We start from the raw sequence: 13,433 nt of genomic DNA, 5'->3' as shown, positions 1-13,433 counted from the left end.
GCTGTGATAGTTTATTTTGTTGTTGTTTATAATCTGTGCCAGTGGGAGCATGTAGATGTTAAACAGAAGGGGTCCCAAGATGGAACCTTGGGGAACTCCACATGTGATACTTGTCTGCTCAGATGTGAAGTTACCTATTGATACAAAGTATTTCCTGTTTTCTACGTATGTTTTGAACCAGTTTAGTACAGTTCCTGAAAGACCTGTCCAGTTCTCCAGTCGTTTGAGTAATATGTTGTGGTCAACTGTATCAAATGCTGCACTGAGATCCAGTAAAACTAAGACTGACATTTTTCCACTGTCTGTATTCAGACATATGTCATTGAACACTTTGGTCAGAGCGGTTTCAGTGCTGTGATTCTGTCTAAAACCTGACTGGAAGGCATCGTAGCAATTATTCTGTTTTAAGAAGTAACTGAGCTGTTGAGAAACTGCTTTTTCAATGATCTTACTTAAAAACGGGAGATTTGAGATCGGCCTGTAGTTGTTCATTTGTGTCTTGTCAAGATTGTCCTTTTTCAGTATAGGTTTGATTACAGCAGTTTTTAGTGATTCTGGAAACACACCTGATAATAAAGAAAAGTTGACGATCTGTAACAGGTCTGACTCTAAAGTCTTTGAGACCTTTTTGAAAAAACAGCACTGATATTTTACGAGAATAGTTTCCTATTGCTTTTGAAAATATGACATCAGAGATATGATGTGTTCTTCTGATGGCATTGTCAAATTTTGGGGCTGGAAGGATGACAGTGTACACGCAGCTAAAAAGTGGAGGTGGCATGGAGAGCTGGGGGATTAACGATGTGCACCGCATGTTCTGGCTCTTTTCTTCATGGTGCGTGAAGGGAGAGCTGGGGCTGCGGGACTCAAGGCTAGGGACTCCCTGAGGGAGAAGCAGTAGAGAGAAAGAGGAGACTGAAAGACTCATATGATATTCATCTTATTCTGCAAGGCCTGTCCTTGGTTTGGACATTCTCAAGAGGAGGGGAGGACTTGAAGAAAAACACATATGCTGATACATGGAAGTATTTATAAGCATTGATGTGAAACTTTCCTGTTCAAGAAAAGAGATGACAGTAAGAGTAAACATTTGTTCTTTCTTTAAATACATACGCGTATAAGACCAATGCAGTGCAACTTATACACTTACCTGTAATTTCCCGAACGGTGCGGAACACGTTGAGTTTTTCCGGGTCCAACGCTTCAATGTTATGATAGATATCCCTGTGAATAAAAAGAGATCAGAATGACAAAAACAAATCAAGTAAAAGAAAAAAAGAATGTGTTTTAGTATTTCCATCTGTATGTGTAAGGGATATACCTACTTAGAATAGAATAAAATAGTCCTTTATTGTCATTGTACATGTACAACAAAAATGCGATACTTACAGGAAATTTTCTTACTTACAGGTAAGAAAAGTTTGCTACATTTACCAGCTGAAGAGGTAAATCATGTATGTGTACTGAGAATACCTGATTGGGATATTTTAAGTGAACTATATTAAATACATATGAATGAATGCAAACAAATAGTACTGTATATCCATGCAGACATAACTAACCACTAACATTATTCAGATTAATCCATCCAATTAACAGTTTGATTCAATCTGTATCACACTGTTAATAGCTCGATGGTATTTAAAATACCATATTTTCACAAGTATTATAATCAGTTTTATTTCAAATTGCAATTTTGAGTCAAAAACAAAGTTTCTGATTATTGAGAGAACAACTCAATAAAGGAGACTGAGAATGGAGAATAAAAGGAAGGAAGCAGTCAGCAGGTACAGCGGTGGAGAAGCTGACACAGCCCCGGAGAGATCTTTGCACAGAGAGGTCACACTTAGCCACTCTAAACTAACATCTGTTAAGCACACATGCTCTAAATGTGTCCATCATGGATGTTCACTTGTGTGCTAGCTGAAGAGTATCATCTATCTTAATTAATAATTGAATCAATCCCCCAATCTGTATGCCAGGTGACCCAAATTAAACACACCATCTATGCTATGAGACCAACAGGTGCACACTTAGTCTAGTTGAAGGCTAAAATGGTCACAGTGGACTAGCAGCTGCGATTTTTACTTTTAGTTACTTCCAACTTCAGTGGAGTGTGCACTACCTGTGGGCTCTTTTTCAACAATCCACTGTGAATGCTCAGTGCTCGCTCAGCTGAATACAGAAAGGCTGAATGGAATGGGAAAAGCCATTTTATATTTAGGCAGATTTTTTTTCTCCCACACTGTCTTCAGTCATTCCGATAAGCTGAATCTTCTCAGCTCTCACCCTTTGATTCCAGTAATGAGGAATACCAGGTTGCCATTGATTTTGGTGCAGTTGACAAACTTGTCAATGTTGTTGGAGTCCACTGTCTGAGCAGTCTGTAGGCTTGCTGTGCCTATCCCATCACATGCTGAAAGAAACACAGTGAAACCGTGAAGAGAAAAAATTGCATCAATTAATTCAATGGTGCAAACATGCAAAATACGAGGTAGATTAGGGGTTTGATGCAATCAGGACAACATGTACTTTTCCTGCATTTGCCAAAATAAACCCAATAGTGAAACTGACAACAGTGCATACATACAACTATATAGTGTTAATAATAAAATAGCTAAATCGATGGAGACAAACATTCAGTAATTATCTGCTGCAACTATATGTTTGAATTTTACCTTTTGGACAGATGTCAGTACAAGGGATGCACATCTTAATGCGATTCTCCTCCACCTCCATCTTGTTACTGGGGCATGCTCTCACACAGGAGCTGTGGTCTACCACAAAGTTATCTGGAAAACAATTCATTGTAAATGTCAAATACAGATGGCTGCTGTTTGTCACACTGGAACATACAGAACAATAAGTGGCAGTGGAGTGTAGGCAATCACATAAAAAAAGTGCTGAAAGTGACTTTGAAAGTGACTTTGCCTCACCATTATTTTTATTTATTTATTTGGTTATTTATTTACTTATTTTGCATAGGATTTATGTGAAAAACTACCAAAATAAAAAAGCTGCATACTTTCATAACAGTAAACAGTTAAATGTTTATATTATTCTCTATCCTGTGTCTGTTTAAAAGTAACAATGCCTCGAAGCGCAGAGCTCCTCTTCCCTCCCTGCTGGTTGGCCTTTTCAGTGATGTTTTGAACAGCATGGGGTGTCTACAATTAGTTGTGGGTGTGGTGAGTGATTAGCTTGTGGTTAGCAGTGGCCAAAGAATAATTTATGAATAAAATGACTAAACATTATACACAGGAGTGAGAAGAGCTATGCTGCTAGTGCAGACGCAGGCCTCTACTTCCCCGTCACCTGTACTGGCTTTGCAAACAAGACTGCTTGTCAAGATGACATGTTGGAACGACCATTGACCATTTATGTACCCCCAAGAAGTGTAACAGTGTAGCAAGTCAACCATCCATCCATCTTCTTAACCACTTATCTAATTTAGGGTCGTGGGGATGCTGGAACTTAAACCAGCTTTCACAGGGTGAGAGGCTATGTACATCCTGGACTGCCAACTTATACGTACAATGGCAGTTATGTCAATTGGACTGGACTTAAAAGAAAAAAGAACATACAAATGTGAGAACCCAGCCTAACAAATACATCCCATGCCTCTTATTCTGACCTAAACTTTAAAACTTAATGATGTAACTTGACTTTTTCTACTCCTAACACAAAACTTTATACAAGTTTTACTTTTAAACAGCCATTTGCTGAAATTAAAATAAAAGTCCTTTGCAAAATGTCGCTTTTACAAAACTGTAAAAGTCAAATTCATCCTCACAGACATAGTCACGCTCACACACACATAAAGACTATTTTAGGAAAGAGACAAGCTATATTTATGTTGCTAGTATTTGCCCTAAAAATGATCTACCAGCAGTAATGAGAAAGTTATGAGAAACCTAAGGAGTAAATGCAATTCAAGAAGCAGCTGCATTTATCTTCCAGTCCAATGCAAATGAGGGTTATAAAGAACATAACAGGCATTGCTACTGTCCATTCCTCCTGCTTGTGGGTCTCGAAGACCAAGGAAATCAGCTGATGGATTGCACATGGATGCAGGTGTAATTATCCACAGTGAACTGAAACTGTCCCATTAAATTAGTACTTAAAGTGTAGCTATGTAGAGGTTATGACTTAAGATTAATGTTTAAAGCAGTATGCATGTATGTGGAGTATCCATGTTTGTGTGTGGGGGTGTGTTTGTCTGTGTGTGTATGTATGTATGTTTGTGTTTGTCCAGGTGGTCAGACTTACGTGGACACTTCTTGACGCAGAAAGCTCCATAGGTGTACTTTGCCCTAGGGTTATGCTCCAGCTGGAAGGTGGTAGGGTTGTAGACAAATGGCTGAGGGCACTGGGTCACACATGCCCCACTGTCATTAAAGTTGGTGCAGGCCTGCAAACATCCACATAAGTATTATTAGCAGTAGTAGTTGTAGTAATAGTACTAGTACTTGTAGTGGTAGTAGTATATTTAAATGATCCGTACACAGTATTAGGTTACTTTTGATTGTGTGGCCAAAATCTGGTTTCACGTTTATTCATAACTGCTGCCAGCCTGACCCCAGGTTTGTATTGCAATTTCCTTTCAATGTCCAGTAGTGATATTACTGAAAGGTGGAAATGGAGACTATCAGCATGCACCCAATGATATTACAATCAGTTTAATTTTACTAAGAAAAATCAAGCCGGAGTGGAAAAAAGTAGATACAGAAATCGTATTTTGCTTGATTCTTTTTAAAAAAGTTAAGCTACAGAATTTTAGTCTGGTTGAGCTCTGGACTTTGACTGGGCCATTGGAATATCTTGATCGTTTTCTTTTCCAACTATTAATTTTTAGATTTGCTGTACTTCCCATCACAGTCTTGTTGTACGACCCAATTTGGACTAAGCTGTAGCCACGACGCAGACAACTTGACATATGACTTAACAATACAGAAGAGTTCAGGTTAACCTAATAACTCCAAAGTGGCCAGATTCTATGGCTACAAAACAAACCTGAATCCTCACCCGTCTACCAACGTGTTTAATAGTTGGTATGGGGTGTTTATAACATCCTGTGTTTTGTATTTGGCAATAATAATAATGGGTTGGATTTATATAGCGCTTTTCAAGGCACCCAAAGCGCTTTACAATACCACTATTCATTCACTCTCGCATTCACACACTGGTGGAGGTTGTAGCCACAGCTGCCCTGGGGCAGACTGACAGAAGCGAGGCTGCCATATCGCACCATCGGCCCCTCTGGCCATCACCAGTAGGCGGTAGGGTAAAGTGTCTTGCCCAAGGACACAACGACCAGGACAGAGAGCCCGGGGACTGAACCGGCGACCTTCCGGTTACAGATGCGCTTCCCAACCCCTGAGCCACAGTCGCAAATGTGTCACTATGGCCACACATTGCAACTTTAATCTTGTGTGTCCCAAAATGACCAAAAGTCTTGTTTGTTAAGGTTTGTTAAGATACAAATTTGCCCACCCAAGCTATACAGCATTGTTCTTTTTAAAGAGAAAAGGCTTTCTCCTGGCATCTTTCCAAACAACCTATACTTGTTCAGTCATTTTTAGTTATGCAATTGTACTGTCCTGAACTTTAACATCCATCCATTTTCTTCTGCTTATTCGGGGCCGGGTCATGGCCAAGCAGAGAAGCCCTCCCTCTCCCCAGCCACCTCCTCCACCTTATCCGGGGGAACGCCAAGGTGTTCTCAGGCCAGCCGAGAGATATAATCTCTCCAGCGTGTCCTGGGACATGCCCGGAAAACCTTACCCAGGAGGCGCCCAGGGGGGCATCCTTGTCAGATGCCTGAACCACCTCAGCTGGCTCATTTCGATGTGGAGGAGCAACGGCTCTAGTCCCGAACTTGGCCGAACTTCTCACCCTATGTCTAAGGGAGAGACCAGCCACCCTTCGGAGGAAACCCATTTCTGCCGCTTGTATTTGCGATCTCGTTTTTTTCGGTCACTACCCACAGCTCGTGACCATAGGTGAGGGTAGGGACGTAGATCGACCGGTAAATTGAGAGCTTCACTTGTACACTCAGCTCTCTCTTCACCACAACAGACCGGGCCAGCATCCGCATCACTGCAGTCGCTGCACCAATCTGTCTGTCTCCCAATCCCTTCTCCCATCACTCGTGAACAAAACCCTGAGATACTTGAACTCCTCCACTTGGGGTAGGGTCTCGTCCCTGACCCGGAGTGGGCACTCCACCCTTTTCCCGGCCGAGGACCATAGCCTCAGTTTTGGAGGTGCTGATTCTCATTCCCACCGCTTCACACTCGGCTGCGAACCGTTCCAAGGCGAGCTGGAGCCCATCACCTGATGAAGCCAACAGGACCACATCATCTGCGAAAAGCAGAGATGAGATCCTGAGACCACCGAAGTGAAAGCCTTCCGCCACTTGGCTACACCTAGAAATTCTGTCCATAAAAATTATGAACAGAATCGGTGACAAAGAGCAGCCCTGGCGGAGCCCATCACCCACCGGGAACGAGTCCGACTTATTGCCAGCTATGCGGACCAAGCTCTTGCAATGTTCGTATAAGGACTGAATGGCCCGTAGCAATGGGAACTTTAACATGTAACATGCTAACTGAGGCCTGTAGAGTCTGAGATGTAACTCTTGGACTTTTGGTAGTTTCTCTGAGTATTTGACCTTGGGAAGATGAACGACTTTCTTAAGTGTTTCCTACTTGAATGAACAATTTTTGTCACTGTAGGCTGATGGAGTTGTCCGTTTCCAGATTGGGCAGCAACAATTGCTTCTCTAAGCTCATTACTGATGTCTTTCCTATTTAGCATTGTGTTAACACACACTGAAATGCTTTTCACCTCGACTTCATTATTATTTTGTTATTGCAGTACCTGCCAGTCCATTGTAAAAATTAATAACAAATATGATTGAAATACTGATGAATTTAATTATACTTTGTTTTACTTTACACCCAGAGGTTGACTATATGCACACACTGGTACAACTGTTAGGCTACGTAATTATAATGCATGTGGAACTTGATTTTCTGGATGTTTGCTTGAGGAAATTTTCTCTGACTGGACCTCCTTAAATTTTAATTGAATATTCCTGTACTAAGACATGTACTTATTCTATATGTGTTTACAGACCCTAAAAAACATATACTTGTACACATTTAATGTTATCTATGATAATAATATAGAAATAAATTCTTGTGTCTAAAGACTTTGAATTTGCCAGGATTCAATCAAGAATTTACTTTGCCATTTTCTCAATTTTATGATGATTGTGAAGAGAACAGAAGAATAAAAAATTATGATACAGAACTTGCTTTTCCAAAGCCAGGAAGAAGAGCTCGATTAGCCACGGACTCACAGCCTCAGAAACAAGTTTAACATGAAAACAAGCACAGATAAAAGTGATAAAGCACATGGCAAAAAGTCAGAATGAAGAGTTCCCAGTGAAGTCTATATTTAACAATGACACTCATGTCAGGAAGAAAAGAGAATTAAATGTCATCAAACGATATTTGCCATACAAGTGGCATTTAAAAACTGAGTGAAATCCATTTTAAGAGGTACCTGAAATTGAAGGAAGGAAAAAGTCACAAGTAAAATGTGTCAGACTTAAGAAACCAAAAAAAGAAGAAGAAGAAGAAGAGAAACGTAAAACAAAGTGTTAACACAAAATGTTATCTGCGTAACCATATTGACATGGTAATATCACCAGGAAAATGTTCACTTTAACCTCTTTTGTCACACCGTAATGATGTAAAGTGTGTGTATGTGTGTGTGTGTGTGTGTTCACTTACAAAGCAGTCTGTGTCCTTTGGGCCATAACAGCCACCTGCACACTCACGGTGGCAGCAGTCACTAACAAAGGGACCAAAGCAACGGCCGTCACACTGCTCCGCACACACTGTCTTAGTTACTTTGAAGTTACAGGCATGTTAAAAAGAGAGAGACACAAACAAAGGATAAAATGTATATACAATACACGTACTTTATGCATACATATATAAAACGTAAACACAACACAGTCTTAGAATGTGTCTGTCTAGCCAGTTCAAATGGCAGGTGAAGATAAAAAAATTAAAGCCCAGTCACTGGAAAGTTGTCACTGTAAAACCTTTGAGAGGTGGGGGGGTAACGTCAACTTCATCATCTGCTCTGGAAGTTATATATACTATACTAACCTACCTACCATCTATTGCTTTGTAAAATGCATGCATACACATGTTTTTACATGTGTCTGTGTCTGGTGAGTTCAGCTGAAGCAGAAGTTCTTTTTACCACCTACTAGCTATCTTCAATCATGTTTTCATCTCTGCTCTCGTCTGCTGTCTGGCTCAGTGCAACAAAGACATAGCGATTCTTATCTGAATGTACTACCAAAGTGAACATCTGTCCACCTTTGCAATCATATGGGCGGCCGCATGTCTGTGTGCCTTTCTTCTTGACAGCCATATATAAATGTACATAGGACCCTGCTATTTCACAGGTAAAGACAGCTGGTAATTGACATAGCTTAAGTGTCAGCAGTGGGACTTTCATTATAGAGCAGGAATACATAACTAAGCAGTTATGGATGAACCAGTAAAGTTGGCACAAGATAAAGTATTGGGGTGGGTTAAAAAAAGATATTATACATAGTGGTTTGGATAAATGGATGTACTGTAATTACAAATTAAACTATTTGCATAATTTTGTTGTTATCATATTTACTTTTACTTCTAAATGACTGAGGCTCTCTGTTCTTTTTATACTCAGTCATGTTGGTAATTAGTGACAGCTATGGCTTTTGGTTGTATGAGGTGAAAGATGCTCGACGACGTGGAGCCAGCGTTAACTGAACACAAACAACAAAAGCTTGTAATAAGAATAAAATTCAATGTCATTTTAAGAATATATTTGGTGATAAAGGTTAAAGCGAACTGGTCAGAACTGAAACTAAGAAAGTAAATTGCAACAGTAAATATTACTGGGGAACGTAAGGCTACTATTGTACACCATTACACATCTATTGGTGGTGCTTATTTTTGTTTTGAGCAGGGCCATTGTTTTTTTGATCTGTGTTATGTTTCCCTGCAGCCTTGTGTTGACAGGACACCATCACCATGATAGATAAAAGCTATGGACAAGTCGCCAAACAAACATGGACACACAGACACACACACTCATGCTACTGAGTGGAAAGCTACTGATTTACCATCAGTAGCATTCAATTAACAGTGCCTGGCCTGCATTGATATGGTCTGCTTTATTCAAAAGACACTTTGTCAAAATAATGGCCAAGCCACATCGCCAGAGACGGACACAATTATGTTTGTCAATTTGGCTTTAAAAATCCACTTTAACCTCCTAGGACCTGGCGTCCACATATGTGGACATCACATTTTGGGTTATTTAGACCAAAATACTAAATTTTGCTCTACAAGGGCCTGATATCCACTTATGAGGACATTATACTGCTACTGTTCTATCACAATTTAAATGAATATCCTCATATGTGGCTCTTATTTTTATTAAAAACAAAAATAAGGTAAAAAAAAAAAATCGGGCCCCAATGTGACCAAATATCAATGAGAAATTAAAAATGCATGCCGTGGGTCTTAGGAGGTTAAGAATAACTAAAGACAAAAAACAAAACAAATCAAATTACAGACATCACTCACAGGAACCAATGCCTCTGAGTTCCCCTGTGAATTTATTATTATCATTATTATTATTATTGGGCACATCTGGTTCTCAACACCTGTCTTTTTCTGAGACAAAATATTCAGTTAATTTTTCAATTTATTCTTAAGTGTAACTTTATTTAAATAGGGAATGAATGTCTATAGATCAAATGTTTGCCTTACAGCACAATGGCTCAAAAGTTTACAGTTAAAAGGTAGCAGTTTGACACAGGAGGTCAATTCAATTGCATATCAGTTACAGTGATTCCCAATGTTGAAAGTGAAATGACTTCTTAAAGCAAAGGGAAAACATATCAATGATAAATAGTGTGCTTAATTTGACAAGTATAAGTCTTTATTTGCTAATTAATACCCTTGTTAATGCCGTATTTTTGAAATTATTTGCATTTCAAAAATGCCTCATTAACTAGATGTAGTGATAAGGCTATGATGAATAAACTGAAATGAATAAACACCTTCATCATGGGATGTTTGTGAATAGATACGCTTCTTTTTTTTATCTATGAGCTGATAGATCTGAGATATTCACCACTTGTAGTCTCACAGTGTTTCTATTTTGTGTGTTTCGAAGGTCCAGAAGTTTATTTTGATGCAATTTAACATGGGAAAGATGGAGAAAAACTTCCTCTTTGCATTTCACGCAGTGCACACACAGAGACACACACACACACACACACACACACACACACACGCACACACACACACACACACACACACACACACACACACACACACACACACACACACACACACATATATATATATTATACCACAATCACCACCCAGTTCAAAGGGTCTGATGTCATCTGTTATTATCAAGGACCACAGAACTTGTCAGTTGCGATCTCTGCAGCCAGTGGTACAACTAATAAAAATTGCTGTTTCGTTTAGAGCAGGTGTGAATACTTTATCCTGTATCCTTTTATAGAACATAACATGTATGGAAAAAACTACCTCTGCTGACAGAGATCCAGTTTTTTATGTGAGAGACTCAGTAAAGAGAGTGGTTTTGAATTGTAATTTACTTCCTCGGTGTATTTGGTTCGTCATAATTAAACTTCATAATTAAAAGCATTCCAGTGCAAGAAAAAAAGCTCTTCTTTTTTGAAAGCAAGTAAAATAAAAGATGAATCATGGCATCCACAAATAAATGGATGAGGATAGAGAGATGGCGCGATCACAGCTGAAACAAGGCAGATAGATGGTTCTGGTCAAACAGTTCATTCCTCATTATCTTAACGAGATCACAACCACAGAACAAATAAGATGTGACATGCCAGGGTTGGAAGGCATAGATGAAGTGGTCTAAGTACGAAGTGATGGACAAAGAGCAAGAACTTGATGAAGGGTGGTACAATAAAAAAAAGGAATGTGAGAGGTAAAGAGGTATGTAATGAGGAAAGAAATGTGAGCATGTGTCCATGTGAGTACATAATTTTGTTTCTGACTAAAACTAAATGTGTACATACAGTTTGCTATAGGTCAAAAATATACTAAATATGAAGTCTTCCTGTGGATGTTAGTATGTGTTAAACACAGATAGAAGGGTGAGCCACTGTGGGCTGTGAAGAGGGCTTGTAGAGCTAACCATTAACAAAAGTGCAGCCTTAAAAATTACCATTTTATGACACCTAATTAATTTAAGCACAGTTACTCTGAACTACACTAGAAAACAATGCAATTGTAACAAAATAATTCTTTAGTATTAGTAAAAATATAATTTTTTTTAAATTAATTTTATTGTTAAAAAGTGGCCTTATTTGATGTTTACTTGTGTAGGCAAAAGCATGTTGCATTAGCCAATCTCTCTCTCTAGCCAATGTTTACCGAACACCTCAGAACTCGTTAAGTTAATTGCATTCTGAAGCATCAGAATATGCACAACATTGTCGTCAGTGCTGCCGTGCTGCTACTGACTAAATTTGAATGAGACCAGATGCTGGATGCTGGCATGCATGACTTAGCTGTTGCTGCAGCCTTTCATGTCCATGAGACAACGATTTCTGATCTGCCTATTGGTCGACTTGGTCAACATTTGACTGGATACAGTAAAAATGAAATACTCCAACATGCATTTGTGCAATTCTTGCAGCAGGATCCCAGCCCCGTGGCTGTTTCAGCAGGACAAAGCCAACCTTCACACTGCCAGGGTAGTTAAGGCCTTTCTGGATCAGGAGCATATCCAGACACTTGCTTGGCCAGCATTTAAACCCAATATTTCTTCAAATGCAGCCACAACCAGTGAGCATTACACAGCTGCAGGCTGCACTCATCCAGGAATGGAGAGCAATTCCTCAACAGCAGGTCTAAACACTTGTGCAGTCCATGCACAGATGGGTGACGGCTTGCATCACATCCAGATGAGGCTATGCCTTGTCAGAAACATGTTGTATACAATTAAGAATTGCTTTTCCTGACAGGTATGAGAGCCAAAACCATCATTAGCATTACAATCATCACCGGTTCCCAACCTAAACAGCACTCCCCATGCCTGAGGTGTGGGAATCATCATCAGAAAATATGTGACGAACCCTCTCTCTAAAAAGCCTTGTTTTGTATTTTTCAGAACTGTAGAACAATGTTAAAATGGAGGGATTGTTGCTGTTCCTGTTTCTTTTTTTTTTTTCTTTTTTTTTTTTTTCTTAAATGACATCAGAAACAGCAGTATGCGACATTACGTGATGGCAGAGCTTCAGTTCATCCTTTGTCATTTTTTTTTTTTTTTTTTTTTTAAATAAATAGGACAGGGGGAATGAATGAGAGAAAGAGGGGGAGAGAAAGAAAGAAAACCAAAGGGGAGAAGAGACGGTGAGAAGGGGGGGGAAGAGAGAGAAAAAAAAAAAAAAGAACTCCTGGGTCACCTGTATGGAGAAAAAAAAAACAAACAAACAAAAAAAACAAACAGAGGAGACAGCAAACAACAAAGAGTAACATAATAATAGAGAAAACAAAGCACCATCACAATAAACTAGCTAGTCATAGATATCAATATTTACTAAATAATAAACGATATTGTGCAGCACGCAAGATAGACAGCGCACAGTGTGCTTTGAGGCAGCAGCCAAGAAAGCTTTAGTCCGCGTCTGTGAATACCCATGTGTGCATACCTGTGTGGATCAGCATGCTTGCATTCCAAAGGTTTCTCCATGTAATGATCTGCTAGGGAGTGTGGGGGGGCCACAGCCCCGTCCTCCAGGGTGTGAAGCGGGTATGGAGGAGATCAAAACTCCAGACATCCAGAGGCCCCCAGAACACAAGAGACCATGGAAGACCAACAGAGGGGCAGCCGCGCCACTGTTCCAGTAAGAGCTGAGGAGAGTCCCAGATGAGGGCTCGCCCAGCAGCCGCGGAGCAGAAGTCAGGGGGAGTTGCAGTGACGCGCCCGTGAGCTCCGCCGGCCCCCAGCTGTGCCTGAGTGACCGAGCCCCAGGCCGAGAGGCCGGGGGCACCCCACCTCCAAAGGGGCCCGAGCGAGCCCCAGGCCCCAGGCCCCGACAAGCGGCCGCCAAGGAGTGAGCCGGTGTGTACCCGGACGCCCACCCCCAGACACAAAGAACCACCAACACACCGACACCTGAGGGAGTCCGCCACCGGCAGGGGAAGTGGTGGTGGGTGGAGATAGGCCTCCAAACCTTGGAGGGCCTGAGGTGTCCCCAGAGAGGTGGCGTCTGATACCCAACCTGACATATAGACACAGACATACAGGCACACACAGACACAAACATCCATTCCCACCCTCATGCT

The 13,433-nt window shown here is 40.5% G+C and overlaps 1 protein-coding gene across 1 annotated transcript in view; it reads right to left on the bottom strand.

Annotated features, from left to right (window-relative positions):
* The window catches only part of erbb4b (erb-b2 receptor tyrosine kinase 4b), a 361,178-nt gene that overhangs the window by 105,570 nt on the left and 242,175 nt on the right, over window positions 1-13,433 (bottom strand). The window contains exons 6-10 of the mRNA XM_085385312.1: window positions 7,803-7,921; window positions 4,270-4,411; window positions 2,679-2,792; window positions 2,290-2,416; window positions 1,151-1,224 (exon numbers count right to left, since the gene is read on the bottom strand). Of these exons, the coding sequence (XP_085241438.1) occupies window positions 1,151-1,224; window positions 2,290-2,416; window positions 2,679-2,792; window positions 4,270-4,411; window positions 7,803-7,921 (576 nt within the window). The remainder of the gene's footprint in view (window positions 1-1,150; window positions 1,225-2,289; window positions 2,417-2,678; window positions 2,793-4,269; window positions 4,412-7,802; window positions 7,922-13,433) is intronic.

The sequence above is a fragment of the Rhamphochromis longiceps genome, linkage group LG16 (assembly GCF_057381845.1).
Source record: "Rhamphochromis longiceps isolate RC_006_pf linkage group LG16, R_longiceps_female_GT1.1, whole genome shotgun sequence".
Classification (NCBI taxonomy): Eukaryota; Metazoa; Chordata; class Actinopteri; order Cichliformes; family Cichlidae; genus Rhamphochromis; species Rhamphochromis longiceps.
This window is presented reverse-complemented; position numbering and strand designations above follow the sequence as displayed.